The sequence below is a fragment of the Brachionichthys hirsutus genome, chromosome 21, assembly GCF_040956055.1.
Source record: "Brachionichthys hirsutus isolate HB-005 chromosome 21, CSIRO-AGI_Bhir_v1, whole genome shotgun sequence".
NCBI classification, from domain to species: Eukaryota; Metazoa; Chordata; class Actinopteri; order Lophiiformes; family Brachionichthyidae; genus Brachionichthys; species Brachionichthys hirsutus.
The window spans coordinates 5,163,626-5,188,975 of record NC_090917.1 but is presented as its reverse complement, the minus strand read 5'-3'; the positions used below and the strand labels follow the sequence as shown (position 1 = coordinate 5,188,975).

The window sequence follows — 25,350 nt, the reverse complement described above, 5'->3', positions numbered from 1 at the left end:
CTGGGATCACTAGCGGTTCTTAGGTTGAGGCACGAAAACGGCGTGCCTCAAGGTAGGAACGTTTTATTACCACAGCACAAGAAACATGTGACACATATACATTTGTTGAAAAAATAAAAAACCCACTACATTATATACATCAGCAGAACTATGGTAGTTAAGTTAATTCAGCTATAGTGACATAAAGCGAGACACCAATGTGCAATCACAGTTAGCCCAGTGATTGTGCAATCCATGGTGAGGCACAACTGGTTGCTGCCTCACCGCACATCTCGTCTCAGTAATTGAACAATAAACATGAAAAATAATCTAAAACTGTTGAAGATAAATGGAAAATTACTTTTTGGTACAAATCACTGGATAAATAGAACTATTTAATGTATTTTGTAAATTTCCTTGTGTGGCTCCCCTGATTACGTGTCACTGATAAACCAACCTTCTTTTTTTCTGGGAAAATCAAGGATATGTGTGTGTGTTTTTTTTTTCTTTTTTTGTGTGTGTGCATGTGTTTCGATAAAGGACCTTAGATGGTGAGCTACACCTGATTTACTCGGTGTAAAAAAAACATAATGAGGATATGCGAGGACATGAGTTTGGAGAAAAGAGAAAGTTTTGCGCACACGTAAGTAAATACAGGTGTGTGTGTTGTTAAGTGCGGGAACACTATCACACACTTCGATGTGTGTGTCAGGTCATTAGTACAGCTTTAAAGGCTCAGCATTCCCGCTGAAACCTGCAATAAACCACAAAGTCATCAGCGGGAAGGAGTTTACCAGAAAATCCACCTTCAAGATGAGTGTTTCTCATTCTGTTTTGCATGCAACATCCCACCCCCCCCCCCCCCCAAAAAAAAAAAACCACACACACACACAGAGAAAGAGGAATTTTAACAACAAAGCATGGATCTGGTTTATCTCAAATATTTTGCATACTTAAATATGCAAACAGATGCCTCTAAGAAATGACATCTTCGACTGATTAATATCTAAAACATTAGAATAGTTTCTGTCTGAAATGAGTAAAGAGAAACTATGAGAGATGGCTGAGGAATTCAAAAGGTGCCAGTGAAGGTGGAGAGGTTCCAAACTGGAGCGCGAGGAAGAAAAGGTGGAAAGAAAAAGTCGTAGAGCAACGAGGAGAAATGAACGATTGCAGACAGAGGCAGGGTGAGAGGCTCGGCCCTATTGTTTTAAACTAATTTCATGGGATCAAACCAAAGCAAGGCCCCAGACACAGGCAAAGCTGCAGCAATGTGTTGGGGAAATCTCCCCTCTAATTGGCCTCACAGAAAAGGCCACCACCAGTGCACCGCCGCGCGCTCCTGATTGCTTTACCTCCCCACATAAAAGCCATACTTGCAGCTTGGCCTGCCAATCAATCACCACGGCGACAGCTTGCTGCGCCTAACAGAAACGCACATCGGGTTATAAGTAAGTGATTATTTTATGGTGCTGGAACAGCGAGTGTCACTGTAAAAAGAAAAAAAAAGCAATAAACGGTTCTTTCAATGTCAATCAGTCAGCCAGACAGCCTGTCTGAGGGGTGAGGACACTGCACAGGAGGAGGAAAGGCAGACTGTGTGTGTGTGTGTGTGTGTGTGTGTGTGTGTGTGTGTGTGTGTGTGAGAGAGAGAGTCGAGGCTTTGTGTTGAAATGCTTCACAATGAGCAGCAGCTAATGAGTAACTCGGTAAAAAGGGGTTTCGGATCATCTTCTGTTTTTGTCCAACAGCCACAGTGTCACCGCCACATGCATACACACACACACACACACACACACACACATAAACAAACTGCACACAAATCTCTGTCAGCATCCCGTGTGATGAGGTCATGGCTGGAGTATCTCTCTAGTGGGGACGCCAAAGAACAGCCAATGATTGAATGGTTATCCAAAGATTAGGGAGATCAATGTGCTTGTGCAGCGTGCCTAGAAACGGCCAGACAGTCTTCTTGTGTGTGTGTGTGTGTGTGTGCGAGCAAAATATACACTCTCGCAATCCTGTGTTGCCTCGTGTTGTCTGTTGTATTTGACACAGGAGCGCTGTGAGTCCAAGAGGCAACAGAGGGACGACAAAGTCACTCCATCATGTTGGGGGGGGGGGGGGATGTGTCAGTAGCAAAATGACAAGCGCCGACATCGTCGTCCTCTGCAGAGAAAGCCTGCTCCGGCCTGACAGAGGCGACAGTCCCGTTGAGCTGTGACTCATTGTTTCCAAGGCCTCACGTGTATTGCATTAGGAGGAGACGTCAGACAACGCGGAGCTGTCCCCTCGTCTCCTCCTTCCACACTCCTCTTTTCTAGTCTAATAATCTGTCACCTCTCCTGCTGTCGTTTTGCTTTTTTTCCACGTTGAGTCTGCACGTCTGTCGTCTCCTCTTTCGTCAGCAGTGCCTCCCTCCCCATGGTCACCGTCTTGATTTTGTTGATTTGTCAGTAGTTGTTTTTCCTCCTTTTAACCCTTTATTTACACGCCTTCACCTCTGCCGCAAGAGGACAGGAGGTGATAATTGTTATTTTCTTTGCATCATTGTATTATTACTGTTTTGGCAGCAAATAGATTTTTGAGCAATGAGCAATAAAAATAGTTATATTCTGGTAAAGTTACCTAAAATAAAAGGTTTACTAAATATGAGGATCATTAGCATGTCAAATACCTACAAATAATGTCCATGTAACAAGTAAAAACATCATCATTTGGGTTAAAAAAGTGAAGAACGAGGAGTAAAGATGGAAAATGGCGAGTAAGAAAGAGAAAAGCAACTTAAGAGTATGCGCATGTTTGTGCAACGAGAGTTTATGGAAGATGGTAGGAGACGGAGATTTAAATCCCTCTAAATATGCATCTTAATGGCCACTCTGTTCCCACCATTCACACTGAGTGATGGAGAGAGTGAGGGCATGGGGAGCGAAGGAGGGGACGGGGAGAGGTGGTGCCGCGTGTTTTTTCGAGAGGGCAGCTGAGACCGGGACGCAGACGGAGACGGAGACGGTGAGCTGAAGAGACGGAATGGTGCAAACGTCAACAAGAGAAAAGCTACGTAAGGAGACGCCATAGCTGACAGACAGACTCACACACACACACGCACACACACACACACACACACACAGAAGGCTCAGCAGCAGTTGCATTGAGGAGCAGGGTAGAGAACTAGCCTCCTCAGGCAGTAGCTGTTTGTTGCTAAATGAAGGCCAGCATTCTTTGGTTTCCCAGGGAGCTGGGTGCCTGCCAGTCCCCCAGCCACTGAGTGCCATTTTATTAAGAACAAAATGGAGCCCCTATGAAAGGAGCTCAGCACTGAGCCTGCACAGGTCTCGCTGAGCCGGGCCGAGCCGAGGCATAAACAAACACCACCTTAAAGAGACAGGCTGGCAGAAAGTGAGGGACGGCCGGGCCCCTGCACCGCTTTAGAAACGGCTGGGTGCTGATGAGCGAGAATCACCTTGCAGAGGTTAGGTAGAGGCGTGAGCTGCAGTGATATCAACGACAGACCCCCCCCCCCATCAGACTCGATCATGTTGAGGCACCTTAGAAGGCGCTGCAACTGGCGCAACTATTTTCACAACACCTTGCAGCAGTCTAGAATCGAGACGTCATCCCCAGATAGTGGAGGGACTGACGGGGAAAAAAACCCTCCATCCCTCCGATTCTGCCCCCCCCCCTCCTCCATAATGAACACCATAATTCACTGGCAGTGGGTTTGGACTTTGGCATCTCGTTAGAGGAGATATTTATTAGAGATTACTGTAAATATACATGTGGTGTGCCAAACGTCCAACAGCGCATCCAGGAGGGGTCAGAATTATAAAGTATGGACTGAGGCAAACTGTCAACCTTTGTGTACATGGGCGAGAGAGAGAGCGAGAGAGAGAGAGAGGTGAAGGGTGTGAGAGACAGCATGTACATGGATGTATATGTGTGTGTTTGTATGCATGAATATGAATGAGCGTGCTGTTGATGTCCTTCTCATAAAACATCCATCCATCCGTTTGCCTGCAGATGAGACGACCGTCTCGTCTGCAGCCGCTTCGCAATCATCTGTAGCTTCTTTAAATAAATAAATAATAAAAATCTATCTATCTTCTTTCCAGTCCGGTCTCTAAAGCATCAACACATTGTGATATGATTTTTACTGAGCCCAAAGGGGATTTCTTCACATTGTACCTTTGGCCCAAAAGCTTTCGCTGTCTAACATGACGGCAAAAGTAACAAAACGCCACGAGGAAAAAGAAGAACTCGTCGACTGATTCTTTGTTTCATCTTCAACCAAAGGTAGACACTACGGATATGCAAGCGTTGCATCTAGCTTTACAGCCATTTTCTCGTAGACGACGCAATCATCTCGCCGACAACCACTTACCCATCTTGCGGGTCACGAGTGTTGCTAGAGCCTAGAGCCCCCCCCCCCGAGATGAGACGCCGGCTCATTGCGGGGCCACACGGAAGACAAACACACACACTCACAATCACACCTGCACATAAATTTTAGAGGCCAATTCACTTAAGCCGCATGCTTGCGGAGGTCGGAGGAAGCCGGAGAATCCGGAGAGAACCCACGCAGACACAGGGAGAACATGTAAACTCCCATAGCATTACAATATTTATTATTTTAGGTATTTAACTTATTAGAATATCCTCTGGAAAATAAACATGTTAACAGTTTGTTTCCTTACTATATTATTTTTATTTGTTCAAGTATTTCAGGAGATGCTCTATAGCACGATGCTAAAGTGACGGACCTTATTTATTTCGATATTCAAGAATGTTAGCTAAATGCTAAAGGTAACAACTGTTTGTGACTTCCATGCATTTTCAAAGGACTAACAATGTACACACACACACACAGACACACACTCCCCTTTCCCCCCACTCATGCACACAGACACAGTGTGTATGATGGGACTGCAGCCAACATCTGTCTTTGATATTATTCAACTAACCGCTTATTGTGGAAGCCCACCAACACCACGGATGGCGTCTAGCACTGTGTGCGTGTGTGTGCGTGTGTGTGTCGGTCTGCGAGTGCGCTTCGGCGTCCACTCAGACACTTTGGCAAGCTGCTGTTGTGTTGTTACATCCTTTTGGGATTGGGCTCCATGTGTGCATGCGTGTGTTCAAGTATGTGCGTCGGCATTTCTGAAAATGTGACTGCATACCAACGTGCGATGTGTGTTTCCACAGACATGTGAGAACAGTGCGAGTGTGTGTGTGTGTGTGTGTGTGTGTGTGGTGGCTATACCCCTCCACAGTGAAAGCCGCAGCCTCAAACCACATGAGAGAGTGTGTGGGAGACAGAATGACAAGGCCAGGAACCAGCCAGCGTCTGCCTGCAGCCACACACAGACACAGACATACGCTCACACAGTGACACACACACACACACACACACACACAGACACACACACAGTCATACTTGCAAACACATTTATCACACTTACCCATGTACTTATTGACACGCGCTGTCACTTATGCTCTCCCACTGTCACTCTCTCTCCCGGCCCACACACACACACACACACACACACACACATTTAACACCGACCGTCATCACACCACAAGTGCTATCCAGTGGTCACCGTTTAGGCCAAGGATGCAGTCATCAGCAGGGAGATGTTTGTGTTTGCCCATGTTCTCACAGACAGACATCGACTGTTCAGAGGGTAAAATGGGCTTTCTCCTGCGCATTTGCTTTAGCATTTTTGACGTGGTGCGACTGTCATTCATCGTGTGTGGGATAAATGAAAATGAAAATATTTGAATTATTTATTTCTGGTCACCCCAACTGTGCACGGAAATAAATGGCACACAACCAATGAATGGGCTAACAAAAGCTCTGACAACAAGATAATTACACCAACACCCAACTTAACAAGTACACACAGTATGCGCACCTTCATTGTGACACACACACACTGATAAACGCACACTGTATTAGCGGCAGAGAGTGATAATTATGCACGCTTGCCTTCTTGCAAACACTCACATACCGAAACATGCCACTATTGGCGAGACCATTCATAGAATTTCTCACGCTGACACAAGCGCGCGCACACACAAGGCAAAGTCACAGTGTCGATCATCCATTGGTCAGTGGCAGCTAGAAGCTGTGTTTTTCCTTGCGGTGTACACACATCAATTTCAAGGAAATTGCTCGCCCCATTATTGGAAAGTGTTACCGGAATGTCAATTAAGGGGGAAGTTTTTAACCTCGCACCACACAAATAAACAGTGGACCCCACTCCCCCTTATTAAAGGTGGTGTCAATGCAGACAGAGAGTCTGGAGGGGGTAGACGGGAGGGGAAAGAGGATGGAGGGAGGTAAGGACGGAGGAAGGGGAGGCCCGGGCGAAGGGAGAAGAGGAGATTCGGTGCTCTCAAAGAAATGCTTTTGGCCTTTCTTTTGTGCCCGAGGCCCTAGACCCTGAGAACCACTCAAATCCCGGTCTCTGGCCCTGACTCAGGCCCACTTAAGGTTAACCTCAACAGGCAGGAATCTGTTTGACAGCTGCTTGGATCCCATAGGTGAACTGCAGCAGACCAATTAAGGGAAGGTCAGCAGAGAGAAAGAGGGGCTGCAGAGATAGAGGCGGGAGAAGGGAGGGAGGATGGAGGACCAATGCCAATGGAGGTAAAGGAGCGTGGTGGAAATGATGTGTGTGGGATGGGTTGACAAAGGGGAGAGGAAGGATATAAAGGAGGGAAGAAGTGAAGAAAGGACAGATGGGGGGTGGGGGGCTGGAGATATTGATAGTGTTTGCTTAGTGCTGGCTTACTTGAAAAACACAGTGGGCACGGAGGCAAATAAACACTGTGGGGGAAAGCAGGAAGATATAGATAGACTAAAAGCAAGCAAACATGAACAGAGAAATAGCTGACCTTTAAAAATAGCATCAAAGAGAGAAAACCAGTGGCAGAGACAGATGCAATGCGATTATACAAAGGAGTACCTTAGTAATAGACCGAGAATCAGACAAATGAAATAAACTGCAGCATTAAAAAATGAAGGCTTTATATTGCAACCATATTTGCATGTAATCGTCGTGGGTAAAATCTGTAGAAGTGTCTTCAGTATTGGGATGTTAGAAATAAACTGTAGCACTCTATACACATAAGTAACTCAGACAATAAGGACTGTGTGGCCCAAGAAGTGGGGAGTGTGCACTGGTGACTGGAGAGGTGCTGGTTTGCTGCTGATGTGCCCTTGAGAAAGGCACCGAACCCCACAAGTTGCTGCCCAGGCGCCCTTCACTCTGCCTCCCTTCGCTTACATGTTTGCAGGCCCTTTCTGTGCATGTGCTCAGGGCCCTTTGTGTGTAAAACAATGTCATGTGACAAAAGAAAGGGAACTTTCTTTCTAAATATGGGCGGTACATTAATAGAGGATACACTAACACACCTAACCACTAGGGGGCGACTCCACCCACAAGTGACACCTGACCTAATAAAGATCACACATCTGACATAAACACCCCAAAGAATAAGGTGAACTTCAAACATATGTTGTGTATTTCATATATATGTGACATGTTGAATATTTACTGACAAACTGAATGTATGTTAAGAGTAATGGATCATTAATATAATTAATAAAGTTCTATCTATCTATCTATAGGCATGTGAAATGCCTTTACAGAGCCCATGTGTGAGCCTCTGTTTTGAACAAGGCTTGCAAGGAGCCCTAACAGTCAAACAGCTGCTTAGTGGTTGCTTATGCTCTATAACTCGCTTTAGCACGCGCAGACCTGTTGCTATTTCCATAATCATTCTGGCGTGAATTTCAAAGGAGGAAAAGCTGAAATCACACGTGGTGTCTTGAATTACCTCATACAATATGGGCATAATAGATGAGTATAAATATCATATATTGTGTATAAGAGTGCATAGACAGCGCTGATTAGTCAGACGATGTACCGCCTCACACTGCGTGACGCATTTAAGCAGAGAACAATCAACAACCAGGAATGTGGTGAGAAGACAGATCTCACTCCCAGCATCCAGGATATCATCATCTGAACCAAAGGCATGGAGTTACGCATTATGAAGTTCATCATTCAATGCCTCAGTCCACTGATAAGGCGCTATGGGGAGTATGCGGATCCCAGAAAAAAAACGAGCACGGATAGCCAAGAATGTTGGTGTAAATTTCAGGCCTCGTCTCTTTAGGGAATGCGGTCAAGTCTGTACAGTCTGTAACAGAGAGAAGCCAGTGTAAACAGAACAAGAGAATACAGCCAGTGAGTACTGCGTGCATGTGGTCAAGGAGTCTGATTTCTTCATTAAAACAGCCAATGTGGAGGGTAGGAGCAGAGGAGAGGAGATTACGATGCATCATTAGTAAACTATTGATTCCATAGCAATGCTCTGAAAGAGTTCCCAAGTCGGTAAAATCCAAGGCTCAACTGCTGGGAGAACAAGATGCTGAAAAACGGATGAAAGAATTTGCTTCAGGAATTTCACTTTGGGATTAATAAAGTATTGTGAATAAAGAAAAGGAAAGGCAGGCAGAATACAGAGAGAGAGAGAGAGCGAGCGAGAGAAAGGGGGGTACAAAGTGAGGGCAGGATTTCTGAATCAACATAGTTAATGAACACCATTTCACTGGTTACCATCAGCAACCAAAGTGGCAGCAGAAAGCATTCCCATGCCATTCTTGGTGTGTGTGTGTGTGTGTGTGTGTGTGTGCGTGCGCGTTTGAGCGAGAGCATTCAAATGAATGGTATTTTTCTCCCCGTTTTCTACCTGAAATGATCAGGTTGTGTTTCTTCCTTTGTCCAAAGTTACACCAGAGCTGCAGGCCTTTCGGGACTCAGGAAAGCACAGGCGGAACAGAGCGACTGGAATGCATGGAAAACAGTGGACACGTTGACGAATTATGTGTCATGATGTGAGTTGTACACGAGTATTCAAGTTTATCAACCATAACAAACCAAACCGTAATTGTGCCTTACCAAGCCAGAGCATTAGGCGGACATTGCTCTGAACTCTTAATAACTTTAACCACTACCTTTGGTGCCCTGAACTAAATTTCACCACTGATGGGATTAATGAAATGTACGAGAGACACTTTGCAAACTCAAATATTAGTAATGTTGCCCTTGTATGTTTATTTAGATTATTTAATTTTTTACAGTGTCATCTGTATTGCAGAGGAGCGCGGCGCCAGACTTTCTGGGTATTAGCCCGCTCAGCCAGCGGCTCAAAACTCTGATCGGTGTGCAGCATCGCAGCGCTTAGCGAACTTCACATCGCCGCTGATTTTCACGAAGATGCCAAAGGGTCTGACGTCTCTCCTGTACATTCCAATAAAGGTCTCCGCAGATGATAAATGTTAGGAGGCCGTCCGAGCCAAACGGGGCATTGATGGCAGTTATGACTGTCCACTGCGGTGTCTGAATGCTCGTCATCTCAGGATGAATGAGTCACCAAACAGAAACCTCAAGCACCACCCAGTTTAACAGTTCAGCCACACACACACACACACACATTCGCACACACCACGCAAGAGTGAGGAAGGACTGAGTGGCAATGTCTCGTACCGTGTGGCGTCCTGCTGCCATCATGTGGTGAGCAGAAGAATGAACCGAGAGGGCAGAGGGAAGAAGCAAAGCAGAAAGCACTGAGTTAAGAATAGTACCCGCAAATCTGCATTCACACCAAACTTACAGATGTGTGTGCAGGTCAATCAGCCGCTATGCTGAAATGCACATTATCGTTAACTCTCATACACCTACAGGTGCCTATAGAATTATTAGAACGATATGACTCTGGACTGGGCCTTGCGACTTGTCCAGGGTGTACCCCGCCTCCCGCCCGGTCAGCTGGCACAGGCTTCAGCAGAACCCGTGACCCAGATTCAGATAAGCATCTGAAGACGAGACAATCGTCATTGTCTCAACAAGAAGATGAATGATGCACGAGTCCAAACCGTTACTCCTCTCTCCATGTTGGGCAGGGACAGTCTCCGCCTTTAGCAAGTGTATCCTGCACGCAATGTGGCGACATTCCACATCTTCATCTGAGCCCTTAGCTAATTAGCTCGAATGAGAAAAAAACATCTGTGTGCGTTTAGCAGATTAAAGTCTTTAAAGGAAGGCTGTTTTTTTCCCCTTTTTTTTATAAAAAAAAACTACACAAACATAGCTACACGATACAAACATGAACTGCAATAAAAGATAGCTGATGAATAAAACATTAGATAAAGATCATCCAGGACTTTCACACACCAGCATTAAAAAAAAAAGAATCTACATTTTCAATGTGAGGTTATTGACTCTAGTTGTAGCTGTAATTTCTAATTAAATGACCGACATGGCATGCTAGCAGGAGAATAAGTAAAAAAAATATAAAGCTTTATTCTCATTACCCTCTTATAATGCACTTTGGTGGTGGCATTTTGTGGAGTCGGCCCATCGAGCTAATTAAGAGTGATGAGACCACAGACCGATCCAACACCAAAACAGTTGCTGTTGCACTGAAAGATGCTGCGATCGCAGGCAGAGAGTTAATGAATGGGAGAGACCGAGAAAAGGGGCGACGACATAAATAAAGATGGTAAGGATGATATCGCAGGAAGGAAAACAGCTTGGGTATGTTCCCATCAGCATCGCCATCCCCTGATTTCACTTGGGCCACATCATTAGGCTAATTACCCCAGTATTTACCATGCTAATGCTGTTAAGGCCTTCATGCATCCTGTTTTGATTGAGGCCAATGGAAGTCAGGCTGCCAAAGGGAACGGCGGAGCGCTCACACTGCCTCCAGTGTCTCATTAGACATCCGTCACCCCGTGCTCAACTTGGACAAGGGGCATCGGATACTTGATGGTGGCGGAGAGGTGGATACTAAAGAAAGCAATTTCATCACAATGGTCACAATCACCCTGTAGAAATAATTTATTATCATGTGAAATAATACGTATTAAAGTGCCCATAATGCACCAGGAGTTTCAGTGTCACTCACTAGCTGGGACAAGTACGCCTAATTTAAGAAAAGAAACAGAAGCAACTGAGTTGAAGTAAACAAAGATTTCTATCCTGTGTACTGCAAGATATAAATATCAATATGACGTACTTCTAGCCACTCGGTGCCCTCTGGTGGATAAAAAAGCAGCTTCGGTGCTATCTGATTTAATCATATTCCACTTAATAAGAAGGCTCATTCAGCTCCAGTTAGCTGATTGGACGGACTCTGTACTGAAAGAGGCCATAATAATTTAATGCACCTTCCACCCATCCTTTCAGATATTCTCATTGAAGTGCTGTGCATTTTAAACACAGGAAACGAGCTCGACTGGCTCTGACGTCCATTAGGCTTAAATGCTATTTGACAAAGCCAGGAAAAAAAACATGATTCGCTGTGCTAAAAGGAGCTTAGTCGTGAGCACAGAAGCGGCTGAAACAGATGGGAAATAAATAGCTTCACTGCTGTCAGGCACCAAACTGTAAAGATGCCTCGCTTTTTTTTTTTTTTTTTTAAAGGGGCACAATGGAGTCTGCATTCTCTGGTTTCAGAATTGTCGAAGACATTTTGTGAGCAGATGGTGAGGCTGTGTAGAAATGGTTATTATCCTTTTTTTTAACCATAAAGCAATCGAGTTGCGTAAGCCTTAGTGCAGTTGATGAAAATCTCTGAAGAGCTCCCCACAGTCCTTTCCTCAGGTTAAACGCTTTCTGTTGCAGAGGCAAGAATGTGCCGATTTAAAAAACAGACGTGGCAAGCTAGTTCCCAGCATTCCCATCTTAAGCTTCCTATTAAAACCTGGCCAGTGCCATTTCAATATCTGATATCTTGTGCACGGTGTTCTCCGGCTGGCTTTTGTGCATGTGTTTATGAATGATAATGCGAGAGAGCGCACTCTGTGCCCGCTTCTCCACGACATTAGCGATTCTGAAGAGAGACACAGGCCTGATCACAGGGAACACATCTGCCTAACCGATCCAGACAACCAAGAGCCTTTTGACCAAATCAACACGTTATTGAACAGCGTGGGAATCACCGAGTGTCCTGCCAGCGCTGGGTAATGAGACCTGCATGGGCGCCAGTACATATTCATGCACCAGATCGTCTTTGAAATGTGTCTTGTGGTGCTTCCTGTGGGTTTCTAGTGAGTCAGGAAAAAAAGATGGAAAAACAACTATCCGTATCCCAACTTTGCAAATAAATGGAAGAAAATTGACTCCTCCTGATTCCTAGAGGAAATCGGTGAGTCATCTTGCAAAGAGGGAGTGTGTCAGAGGAAAGAGACGTAAACAAGCACCGGCAAAGCATGATGTGGCTACATCAGTTCAATCAACAGGAATTATACGGTATGTCCTTTCATTATGTGGTGACTCAGTTTGCTGCTGTTGATCTTTGCTCGCAGTCCGACTGGTTTACCCAGAAGCAAAGGTCACACACAGGACCGGCGGGATCGAGCTGAATCCCATCAGGATATTATGACGAAAACAATAAACTGCAAATGTATTCTGGCTGCATATTAATAGCATTACGTCAGAAAAGGCTCCCCGAGGTCTGTGCCAACAACAGTCAAGACTTCCTTCCTGTTTAATCTGTGATCATCACGTCAAGCCTCCGGAGACGTGGCGATGACCTCAGACGAGTACCCAGGAGTCTAACCGGAAGCATCTTACACATCAGGAATGAGGCCAAAGTCTGGCTGTTTTGCAGGCCGTATTGTTCGCAGCATCACAACGGTCGACTGTGGAACTGTTAGAGGACGGAGACACACAATTTCATCGGCTATGAAGTGAATTTCCGGGGGTCACCGGCTGCTTCTTCTTATCTGTTTGACAGAGATTGCTATTTTCACAATTACAAGATGTAAAGGGGAAAAAAACTTTCAGTCGGGAACAAATACGGTTTTCCCCATATTTTCGAACGGGAAAATCAGACTTTTGAGCTGTACGGCGTACCGTGGAAATTAGTACGGGGTAATCTGAAAATACACTTTACACTTCCGCTGTGGTCGGCAACACTTGCCACTTTTCAACTGCGATTCTACCCCTCCCCCGGTCCAACATACTGGCACCGGTTGATTTGTACGGTTTTAAAGGGTCCAGAGTACGGCTGGCAGCGAAAAGAGGTTGACACAAGTATGCAATTCGGTGAGTTTGATGGCTGCATTAAGAGGTAAAGTTCGTGGAAACAAGACGATACTGCTACGGGAGATATTAGCTCTCACAGTAATGCACACTTTGGCAGCCACGCAACATGAGGTTCCATTCCTTTGACATCCTCTCTCTCTGTAGCCGTTTACTCACAAATAATCCCACAGGCACTTTATACCTCCGTCTGCCCTTTCCATACCAAGATCATCATTTTTCACTTCTATTTTTTCGCACACAACGGCCGAAAATATATCACAAACCTATACACATTCATACAACCATATTATATAATTTGATGCATTTGATTCATATTGAAATAGCGTCTTTGTAAAATACAGGATTCATTTTTTAACACAATTGGTTACTGTCACGATCGCTGTTATGGGAACCAGCCAGTCAAGCCCGCCGTTGGTTTTGTCACTGCAATTTTCACGAGTGTATAAGTGAAGAGCCGACTGATGTTTTTTGCTCGGATGAAGGACAAAGAATAGAAACTCAGAAATGACAGTGATAAATGAATTACCTGGAAGACATTAAAAAAAAAAGAAATTCCCTACACTGGAAATGACTCTTAGTACATAGATAGAGATAAAACAAAAGGATTACAGGAAACAGAAACCTGCTTTATTCCAGATGGCCACATGGCAGCGCTAAATAAAACTGTTCACAACATAGTGTAAGAGAATGAAGCATCTTCGATCGCAGCACCAGAACAATGCATCAGTAAAGCTTCTTACATTAACGTCATTACGATATTCAATTGTGTGACACCTCACCCTAAAACACAAGCAGCAGGTCATCAGATCCAGAGCTGTCCCCATTGTGCAAGCAAGATGACCTTGACTGTTTGGGTCAAGATGCTGAACTTGTTATAAAACAGGCTTCTTCAGCGGAGTCATGGATCACCAGGTCTGCCTTAATTCTTTGATTCTAAGTGCTCCAACTCCACACAGTGAGGACTAGTAGACGGTGGCCATCCACGTCCAGTGCTAAACTATGGCGGAACCCGTCTCCCACCATGCGCCTGCTGGCGTTGTATTACTTCTGTGACATCGGAGAATCAATTACAAAGCTCAGGCTGGTAATGAGGTCTCCGGTTACTGGCTCCAGTAACCAAGAGACAAAAGAGAAATCTTCAAATTTTAATGCACATTCAACAAACCTGCTCTCCGTGCGTTGCATCGCTGCCCGAAGAGAGCCAAAGCAGCAGTTAAACGGAGCCAATCGTTTAACCTGTAAACGAGCCAATGGCTTTAAGTCGCAGGCTTTATTGATGATGTTAATCATATCAGTCTGATACATAAGACAGACACACGCAGTAAGTAGCTTAAACCTATATACAGACAGACAGACTGACAGACAGACAGACAGACAGGCAGACACACCTAATCTCCACCCACCCTTTCTGTCAAAAGTTGAACGCAGCGGTTGCGTAATGACACATGAAGTTTAGCCACTTTTTATTAGTAGAGGCAACGCAAGAATGATTTAAAAATACAAAAGTAGGAATAAAACGTACAAACTTTCTCTTCAGCTTGCCCTTACTGCCATGACTCGGTTTGTCCTCCACCGTGGCGCTGGCACTGTAATCCGAGTCCACGTCCAGGTGGTCGTCCGCTGAGATGCTTTTGCGTAGGTACGCTGCTCTCACCCGGAAGTGAGAAAAGGGCGACTGGGAGCGTGGGCGCGCTTCAGCGCAGCCACCATGACCGGGCTCATCCTCGCCCTCCATATCATCCTCCAAACGCCACAGCTCCCCTGGAGGGGAGTAGGTGGGAGCAACAAATAGGACAAAAGATGGGATTAGTCTTTAAGGGAGAGAGCAGAAGAGCGAAAGCATTGCATGTGTAGGAGAGCAAGAAAGACTGGATGAATAATGAATGACTGTTTCTGCAACACAAACATTGCAAAGTCACTGCCGCAACTGTCAGTTGTCGTCCATTAGGGATAAATAATTTCCGGTTGACGAATGTGTCCAGGATGTAATCAAGCTTCACTCTGAAGGGGAAATACTTAGCATCTCAAAATGACTCTCAGCCGGCCTCCTCAGCAGCTTCATTATGATCCCATATGCCCAGAAGAATTGATGGCTCATGCAAAATGCAGAATAAGGAGCAAATTGCGGCGACGATTTCATGGCAAATCCGGCTCTGACACGATGGATGAGTTTTCACAGTCGCAGAAAATAGATGGATGTGCGCAGTCAGAGTTCGGCTCAGCTGCGCTAATCACGGCCGACTTCCACCGCTCCACATTAGAGGCTCGTCAGACGTCCTGTCAACTTCCAACGCCCAACCCACAGCAATGGATTTGTCCTCCTTACCAGTCTGGGTTTATATTTGCAGTTCAGATAACCTGTACGCAGTTTATTGTCGTATTCGTAATATTTTTCCTTCTGAGCTCAATTTGACTCTGAATGCTTTTAAAGTTTTAAAAAGCAAGCTGATGTAAACAAAGCATTAAGATAAAAACACATAAAGAATTGAATGTAGTTCCTGCTGAATATAAATACTTCTATTAAAGGAGCTGTCAATCAATTTTCAAACTGGAGGATGAGAAACAACCCAAACAGCCCAACATGTTCGCTGGACAGGTTGCAACCGCTCCACAAACTTTCGTGGTTTAACAGCCAAGGGGAAAACAAAAGTTCTAAAAATTCCCTGAATCCAAAACCCAATCTTGAATCTTCATAAAAATTTCCCGCATCTTTCTCCCGACAAGAAAGACGTGTAATTGTCTGGAAGTCTGTCTCACTAGCAAACTAAACGTACTCAGCTCGTTTCTGAATTTTAACGTTGTACACTTTATGCTCAATTGAAACCGTCTATTTCATGAAATCATTTCAGCAGCAGGTTGTTTTGGTAATGGCAACGCATTAATGGGTGCGCATGAAAAGATACTCGGACGTAGGTTCAAGGGCATTCCTGAAGAAGAGCGAGGATGAGTTTCATTTTGCTCTATACTGTCCTCTCTATTCTGATCTAAGAGAAATCCTATTCAGACATGTCCATAATGTGAACCCAGAGGTGTTCTGGATGTCTAGTCATGATGAAATGGTTCGCTGGTTTTTGAAAAAACATGTTTTTTGCCTTTTTTTTTTGGAGCATATTTAAAAACCTGGGACCGAAGACAAAAGGTGTTACATCCTGCTTGATCTGGATTTAGTAGTGATTTGTGTTTTGTTTATATTTGTGTAAACTGTGAGCCATTGCAACCATGCTGGATATTGTTTTGTAGTGTGTCTTATAAGCGCATGCGGGGCTGGGCATTCAGACGCAATAATAAACTAATCAAATCAAATCAACATGAACAATTTACAGAGCAAAATATCCAACTATCGGTTTCACTGTCTAAGCAGCGACCAAGGCAGACACTAATGCGGGATATTGCTTAAATGACGTCTAATGGAGTTATCTGACCATTTGAATTAAAAAAAAAGAAACAAAAGTTGTCTCAACACTACTGTACTGATAAAGAGAGGTGAAAAGAAAGAGGCAGCATCATGGGCGATGACAGCGGTTGCTAAGCAACAAGGGGCCATGTGAGACGAGAGTCGCTCTCAATTTGATATCTGTAAGAGAGGGGAAACAGACAAACAGCCTCAGATAGGTAAAGTCAGGTCATAAAATGGAAGCACCTGGACTAAATAAGCAGATCACGGCCGATGCTGTGGAGTCGAGGATCATTAGAAAGAGCGGTAACAGTAAAAAGGGATTGGATTAAATCAGCAATGAGGATCAGTCCTCTCAAGGTGGGTCTATTGAGGACATCACAGTCGTCTCCTTGACAGAGACGGGTAGAGAAAGCTGGTGGGAGGGAGACAGAGAAAGACGCCCTTCTTTTGTGTTTCCCTTTTTAGCAGCTCGTCGTTATCTTGAATAGGCTGCGAGAAAAGGGGCCAAATAACAAGTAAGTATTTAATATTAATTGAATCTGAACAAAAAGGCAAATGGCCACAAATCTTTGGCCCAACACGACATGGAAACGCTTCAGAATGAGCCTCCCAAGGTGAATCAGTTCTTGATTTCTCTTTGTCTGCTGGAGCCAAAGAGTTTGCTTTGACTTCAGGACCCTGTACAGGGGGGGCGCTCGGGCTCAACATTAAACTGTATTTTAATGTCCTTATCTGTCGTATTGCTGCTTGGCTTTCTGAGAAGTGGAGGACTACGCCGGATTTCAATAAGTTCCCTTTCTTTGATGCGTGCCTCTCTTTTCTGTCTTCGCAGAGCGAAGCACTTCCCCTCTCAAAAGCTTCACAAAGGCCAGAGTGCTGTTCCAGGCGTGTGAATAAAGGACGCTTAACCTGAATCGCATCCTGCTCTGAATCGACAGCTTGGCATCACAATGAGATGGATGCCGCCTGGCTGGCAGCTGCGCATTCCTCTCTCGGATGTGATGCTTCAACCAAACCGTGAGAGCTATTATGCTGAGGCCAGTTGTAGGATTTCATTTCATATGAAATCTGAAACAAATACAAATGTTTTCCACCTTAAAGTACTCCTCATTCATTCGTAAAATGAGCCATCTGCCAAGTGGTAAGAGGATTCTCTGTGATCGTTGCCCTCCTTCGCCTTCCCTCTGTTGAGGGACCAGCGTTTGATCGCCACTGTTGTGCGTGCTCCAAGAGGCGGTGTAAATATCAAAGAAGCGATGCATTTATGGAAGCTACAAAGGAAAAGGAAACCGAGTTCCTCCGTATCTAAACCTATTCTAATGGCATCATTCCTCTTATATAAGCGACCTGACACAGTTCTGTGATCAGTAGTTCCAGAGGGACGTACCTCATCCAATCAAAGGTCAGAGAAGCAGCAGATTGTCTTCCTGATGAAAGGACTGTCAATCAGTGCTTGTAAAAAAGCAATCTAATCTGGTCAGGAGAGTTTGGTTATGACCAATTCCAAGAGTGACTCCAAAGGTTCGTCAGTTTGTTTGTGGTTTTGTTTCATTCAGATTTTTCATATTCAGTGCTCAGTATTCCAAAGGTTTGTCTTTCTTTGTTAATATAATGAGAGACTTTCTATACATGATGAGATTATTGGAGGACGTTCACTCAAGCATCACTGCGAACTGTGACTGTGGCTTTATCACGGTGACTGTTATGAGGACGACACAATCAAATGAACTCAGGAGATGGAGGAGATTGCATAAACCCGCCTGATTGTAAACAAACATTCCCTCTGCAAAGAAAATGGGGGAAAATAAACACGTTTCAGCTTCCTTGTTTCCTTTACCTGCAGGTGGCAGGGTGCAGGCTGTTGGTTGGCTGGTTGCAGTGGGCGCGTTCTTCCTGCGAGGAGGACTTCCTCCAATGAGATCAGAGTGATGGACCCTGGAGACTGTGGGAGACTGGGGGATGCTGGGGAGGGTACGGGATTTAGCCAGCAGGGGTCTCTGCAGCTTCCTCTCCAGCGACCTGATGGAACAGCGCAGGCAAAAAAATTATTGATTCCAGTTTTCCCCTTCTCCAGTTTACTAAGCCAACCATCTCCTGCTTGCAATTTCACATTTCACAGTTTTAGACATCCCCTTTTATTTTTGTGCACATCCACAAAAACATCCTGGGACAAACGCTGCCCTACTGGTAGTAAGCGACAGGAGAACAGCTGTAAGCTGTATCGATCAAATGACTCCTGCCTCAGCATAATAAAGCGGGAGGCCATTTGGAACACAACCAGTTTAAACCGTTTTGCTGACGCTACAGACTCCGGTCGATACACAATCGCAGGATCAGCTCAATGACAAATTTGTGACAAGCAGGGCTACAAGAAAGACGACACAGCCGAATGGCCAGCATGCATAGCAGTGACGGGAAGCCAAGTACGACTTAGACAGTGATCTCGTTTTAGATTTATTGTATTGCTGTGCTTGTGTGAGGTGTTTCTGTATGAGAATGTGTTTTTTAAAGGATGCAGATGGGGACTTTTTTTTTTTTAACCATTAGTGTGAATATAAACAGAAGTGGCATTCCCTTTTCCCCTCACAGAGTCACCTTACGCAGAAGAAAATCTATTATTTAAACCTTTTATTTGAGAAGCTGAGGAACGGCAACTCCGATCAGCTTCATGTGCTGAAATGAAATGGAACGCGGCCAGCAGTCCAGACATCCGCCAGCCTGGCAGGAGTGGACGACGTCTCTCGGCCCTGGCTGAGATGTGAGACGAACAGGTCTGGGTACAGAAACCGTAATTCCCAGCTGAGTAGATACTAACGTGTCCTGATGAGTTCTAGCTGATGATAAGTGATGCCTTCGCACCTTTATTTTCACAATGGATACGAGTGTGGCCGTATCTTTCCTAACAGAAACATGAACAAATGTGCTCCTTCAAGGTTCATTTTTAGACACACTGCATCCAGTTTTGCTGCTGTTACAATGCAAAGACAATATTGTGTCTGAATGCATTAACTGGGCCCCAACGGACCAACGTTAGCGGCTGCAAATCAGTCATCAGTTGATTTGATTTAGGCACGGTGTCATATCTAATCTATTAAATGTTTGACTTTGTGACTTAATCTTATTAACCATAAATTATTTAAAGAAGGGATTAAATTCGACAGCATCCATGGGTTTCAGTGAAATACTTCAGCTCTCTTTCAGCTCCTTTGAATGTCTGGCTCAGGGTGTATTTCCAAGCTTCGGGGGTATTTATCGCCGCGCTGTTATCAGGTGAAATGGAAGCCACTTCTAAGTCAGCACATCCGCAGTCTTGACAAATAAAGCTCTGACATACAGTACGCCCGCTCTCAGCATCTCAACGACCCCCCTGACGGTGAAGGTGGGTGCTGCAGTGCTGAATATTTGACCTGGGATCAGTAAAATCCCTGAATGAGATTAGATGCGTGGCCCAGTCTTTAGACCGATTCACCTAAGCAGCATGTTGTTGGCGGTTGGAGGAAGCCGGATGAAAACCCACGCAGACACGGGGAGAACACACAAACTCCACACGGAAAGGAATCGAACCCGAAACCTTCTTGCTGGGAGGCAACAGCGCTACCCACTGCTCCACCGTGCCGCCACACACACAGTCAAATGCACATATTCACATGTACCAACACAGTTGGTGGCATTCCAGTAGCGCATCATGCTGATAACACACTGGGCCGAGCAGCCGGCCCAGGCCACTCGATTTGGGCCTCACTCATCCTACGAACCTGTTGCTAAGCGACTCTGTCTACAAAAAAAAGAGAGGCTAATTTTTCACAAAAACAAATGTCTTGCCCTGAGTTGTAACCATCAAACATATCGAATGTCTTCCCGTTCCAAATTTGCTGCAGTAAACTGGCAAAAAACAACAACAAAAACTCTTCTTCATTGGTATTTGTGTCTGCAGAAACATTGTGTGAGAGATTAATAAAATATGAACGACAGACAATGAGGTACTTAGGAGGAGGACGAGGGGAGATATAGCAGTAGAACTATGGGAAATTGGTGTCACGTGAAAAATAATCGAGAACGCATTTATTCCGGCAAGCCGTGTTTAAACAAACGCACACATTTAAGCGCTCACCCTCTGGCTCTCTGGTTTCTTTTATCCTTTTGTGTATTTAATTAACAACAAATAGAGCTCAGAAGATGAGAAAAACAGATAACGCTGGCACCTCCTTCCACAGCTCTTAACTGTGGTCTTCATGCCGGAGCCGGGAAGCGGTCGACTTATTGGAAGGAGGCGGTGAAACTGGTCTCTGAACAGTTGAGTGCAGTGCCACATGGCAAGTCGAATTCCTTAACCTTCGCTCGAGCAGCTGTACAGGTCGTCATAAAGACAGGGACCGAATGAGAATCTGTTTCCCAGCAGCTCGCGCTGAATGGAATGACTGGCGAACGCAGCTGTAGCGATAACTATCCATGGTGCTGAATCAACCCCCATGCGCACGCACACACACGCACACACACACACAGATTTCAGCTGCGATGAAATAACTTTAAAGATGAACGGAGACTTACAGAATCTAGAGTAATGACTGTCATAAACCTTTTTCTTAACTGTTGTCTCTGATCATAATAATTATCTTACTGCTGCATAAGCACTAATTACTGTTCATTTTATTAAACAACAATAAGTTGTAATTGGAGGCAATTACATTTTACATGCCTATCTGCTAATAATTTCTCCACCCCTTTACATCCTTTTTGTTTCTGTCTTTATCTCCATCTTCTTTTGTCTTAACTCCAGAATGCCTTCCAGTCTCTTCTCGTCTTCAGTATTCTTTCCAGGTCCTAACCTTCCTGGCACCAGAGTCTTCATCTTAGTCTTAGTCTTCATCGCAGAATGTCGGATATTAACGTGTCGACCACTTGACCGACTCGTCATCACTCCTCATCCATTATCGCCCGACCGACTTGTCAAAATTCATTATAAATGTATCCGAGACATAGTGTATAGTTAGTTAGCGCACCTTTAGTTAGGCATCTCTTTCAGAAGGAAAACAAGCAAGTCCTAAAACTGATGCTTTGCACCAAAACTGAAATGCCAACAATTTAGATGCGAACAAATGAAAACATTAATTCGGCTGCAATAATGAAATCAAAATACGGAACAAATGACTTATTTTTAACTAGAAAAAAATGAATGACACAACTAGCATTCAAAGGCATTTTCGGTGGAATTCACTGTCATAAATAAGAATAAAGGTTAACATAAGCTCAAGTTCTAATTAAAATGGTAATAAAAAATATCTGACAGCAATGGTAATGCGATCGCTTAAAAGGCCAAAGGGAGTGAGCGCTCATGGCAAAACTAAATTTAGAAGAAAGGTCAGTAATTATTTTCCCGAAAGTGGAACACTTTGAGGAACACTGGAACATTACAGACAGGTGATTACTCAGGAAACTGCTTTCCTGTCAGTGACTCTCTGTGATTCTATGCCAACATATGAAAAACACAAGACCCTGAACTGATGAGCATGCAAGAAGTGGTGAAATGTTGTGCACTTCCTGCTCCCGCTCAGCCAAGATGGAAAAACAGCTACAAGCGTTTACAAGGAGACGCTTCACAGCTCCTTCTGACTCCTGAGTGCAGAAAGATCAGACATGAAGGGAAAGGAATAATACGGTCCAAACAAGACAGAGCTGAAGGCGGGTGCATGAGCTTGGAAGAGATGCAGAGGCGTAGGACGAGGGTGTCTTGAGAAAAAACAGACAGTGAGTGGGACAGAGACAAAGGCGCTGTGGGGATGAGAGGGATGGATTTATAATGGCTGGGACTCTGAGGGCATTTTTAGCTCCACATGTCCACCCACACGGAAACGAGTTCTGAGCGAACGCTATGAGGTTTGATGGACATCACTTAAAAGTTCGCGTCGAGGCGGCAGTGGGAGTTCAGCACGCTGGCTAGAAGCAATGTATTTCCAGCTTGAAGTATCTGAAGGTCAATTTAAGGACACAGTTTCCAGTGATTTACTTTAATCAAAGGCAGTTGCAATTCCTTTTTTCCCTTTCTGAAACTGGGACATTGATTATAGCGTTGTGTTATGAAATGAGAAGATTTTTTTTAGAACAAGCAAACCCAGAGTGTTTAAATTTTCAGGGCAAAAACAAAAACAAAATCTAAATCCACCCGACAAAGAACAATCAGACACGGTGAGAATATTCACCAACCTCGAGCTCCGCATCTTAAAATCTGCAGACTGTCTGAGGGTAACACCCGGGAGATTAACGTTTCCGACTCTCTAACACCTATAGCATCAATCTGCCCTTGAGCAAGGCACTTACAGAGACCAATGCGTATACCCTGCTGCTCGGTAAGAGGCGCGGTTGACAAGAGGCTCCCGGCTTGAATGTGTGGGACAATCTGATACATGTCAGACATGATGCTGCAGCAGGAGACTGTGCGCATGGTAGAGGAGCGACTTCGCCTCCTTTCCCAGCTCCCCTTCTCCTCGAGGAGGAGAATATCGACTTGATCCTCTCCAGTTCTATCTATAGAAGCTTCTGTGTTCACGCATCAGAGGGAAGAATCCATAGGAGCAAGCAGCATGCCTGACAGCGCACAACGACACTCCACACTTATGCAACACAATGCTTGCAGACACATGCTTCGCTACACACACACCTACACACACACACACACACACACACACACAAAACATGTGTGGCTGACTTGCTGTGCACAGAAACACACTAATGGAACCACTGGTTCAAATACAATTAAATAATTCGATGCAGCATTTTCAATCCAGACCGACTTTGATTGATCAGTCCGCTCAGCTGAGACAGTGTGTGTGTGCGTGTGCGTGTGTGTGTGTGTGTCATACGACGAGGAATGATCACAACCTTATCAAGACACAGCAAATGAACCGATTTGTTTTGTTGCACGGACACACACGCATTTTGGGATGTGTGACAACGTGTTCACATGCGTACAGACCAATGCACCATATGGCATGCGCCCGTGCATCCCGACATATCTGTGCACACACACACACACACACACAGGTTACCTGGCCTCTGCCACAGTGCAGCAGTAGCTGCCGCTGCGCTGCGAGCTCCTGCCCACCCGCAGCTCCTCCTGAGACTTGCGGCGATTAAAGTAGTCTGTGAGTTTCCCGAAACTCGCCATCCTTCGCTCCCGGCTGACCCCCAGCTCCCCGTCTCTCCGTCGAGCTTCTCTCTCCCTTAGATCTGTTTTAAAAAAATAAGATGCTCCTGGTTCTTCCCTACAAATCTCCTCCTCAGCTCCCGACTCACTGTCTCGCCTTCTACCTGGAATCTCCGGCGCGTCCGTGCCCGTCGTCTCTCCGAGTCTTCCCGCGCTCCCTCATCCCTGTTGTGCACGGAATGCGATGAGGTGTCTTTTCGCTGCCTCTCTTCTCGCTCTTTGACCAGTCGCCACTGCGCGTAGAACAGGCAGACGCTGATCCTCTCAAAATAGCAGCGTTTGTAACGGACTGCCGCTCGACACCGTGGGAGGAGAGCCCCCTCGCCGGAGCGCAAGCGAGAAGGAGGAGGGAGAGAGAGAGAGATTGAGCATCGGTCTACTTGTAGGCTGGAAGGAAGCGGAGCCGGTGGGAGAATATGAGCTGCTATGATGCTTGTACACCACCCCCCCTCTCTCTCTCTCACATGCATGAATTCTTTCACACGACCGTTCTACTGGTGGCGAGCGCGCATGCAAGCTTCGCTCAAAGCTGGAGAGCAGGTGACGGGGGTTGAGCTTTGTGTGTGCATCAATCTGTCTTGGTTCTCTCTTTCTCACACACACACACACACAAGCAAACGACCGTGGGAAGTTTAGAAGACCAGGTGCGGTCCAGTCTGCGTGTGGGTGTAGGTGTGTGTGTGTGTTTTGATACAGCTCTGTATCAAACTCCAATTTGATCAACAATGAAATATCAGAATTGAACTTGGGACCATACCGACTGGCGGCTCCACAAAGAAGACAATCCAGTCGAAAGAATCCAAAAGGATGCTGGGAGGAGGACGGCGGCAGCAAAGGAGAGAGTGCAGGACGGAGGGGAAGGAGCTATAAAGGGAGGGCTCTGGGTGAAGCGCTCATTAGTGAGTTTGAGTGTGTGGCTCCCTCCTACACACCCAGACAGATATATCCATACGTTACATTCCTCTGCTGCCTGTCCCGACTCTGTCTTATCTATTTTAGAAGGACGCATCCATGTCTCCTGTTTTCTTCTTACCGCTTCTTCCCCCTCCAGCTGCCTACTTCTCCTCTCTTTTAACCACATCCCTCCCTTCATTTTTTTTTTTACATGCCGTCTCTCCACTTTTGTGCTCTATCCAAACAGCAGCAGCTTTTAAATCGGGATTAAGGACTAACCTGGGATACATTGCGAGACTTGATTACGATTGATCACACAAAATTCAATTACTAACACATTGAGTATACAGTATCTGTCCTCAGTTACTACCATGCGTGGAACAATCATACAAATCTATGACCAAGCTCGAATGATGCGTTTTTAGCAGATCTGTGATTTTTGTGCAAAACGAGTAAAAAGGAGTAAAATATCTCTTAATGAAAAACTAAGAATCATAAAATGTTTGACACGTCTGCTTGAAAAACAATTTAAGTTTCTATTATTATATTTATTTAGGACTTCAAAATACTCTATAGGTTCCAATGAATTTTATTCTCACGCACTATTTAATCAGTAACTTTCAGGTAGTGAGAACTGTGGATAAAACATTACGGAAATTAAAGTGGACAAATTTAGTTAGACGTCATTGCTCTTAACTTTGAGGACAGGATGAGGGGAAGGACATTTTGACAAAAAAAGAAACCACACACCCTAA

At 45.0% G+C, this 25,350-nt stretch overlaps 1 protein-coding gene across 1 annotated transcript in view; it reads right to left on the bottom strand.

Moving 5' to 3' along the window:
• ankfn1b (ankyrin repeat and fibronectin type III domain containing 1b) overlaps positions 1-23,662 on the bottom strand; it is an 82,442-nt gene extending 58,780 nt beyond the window's left edge. The window contains exons 1-3 of the mRNA XM_068754654.1: positions 23,544-23,662; positions 18,338-18,519; positions 14,626-14,864 (exon numbers count right to left, since the gene is read on the bottom strand). Coding sequence (XP_068610755.1) covers positions 14,626-14,864; positions 18,338-18,519; positions 23,544-23,662 — 540 coding nt within the window. The remainder of the gene's footprint in view (positions 1-14,625; positions 14,865-18,337; positions 18,520-23,543) is intronic.
• Positions 23,663-25,350: the final 1,688 nt, after the last annotated feature.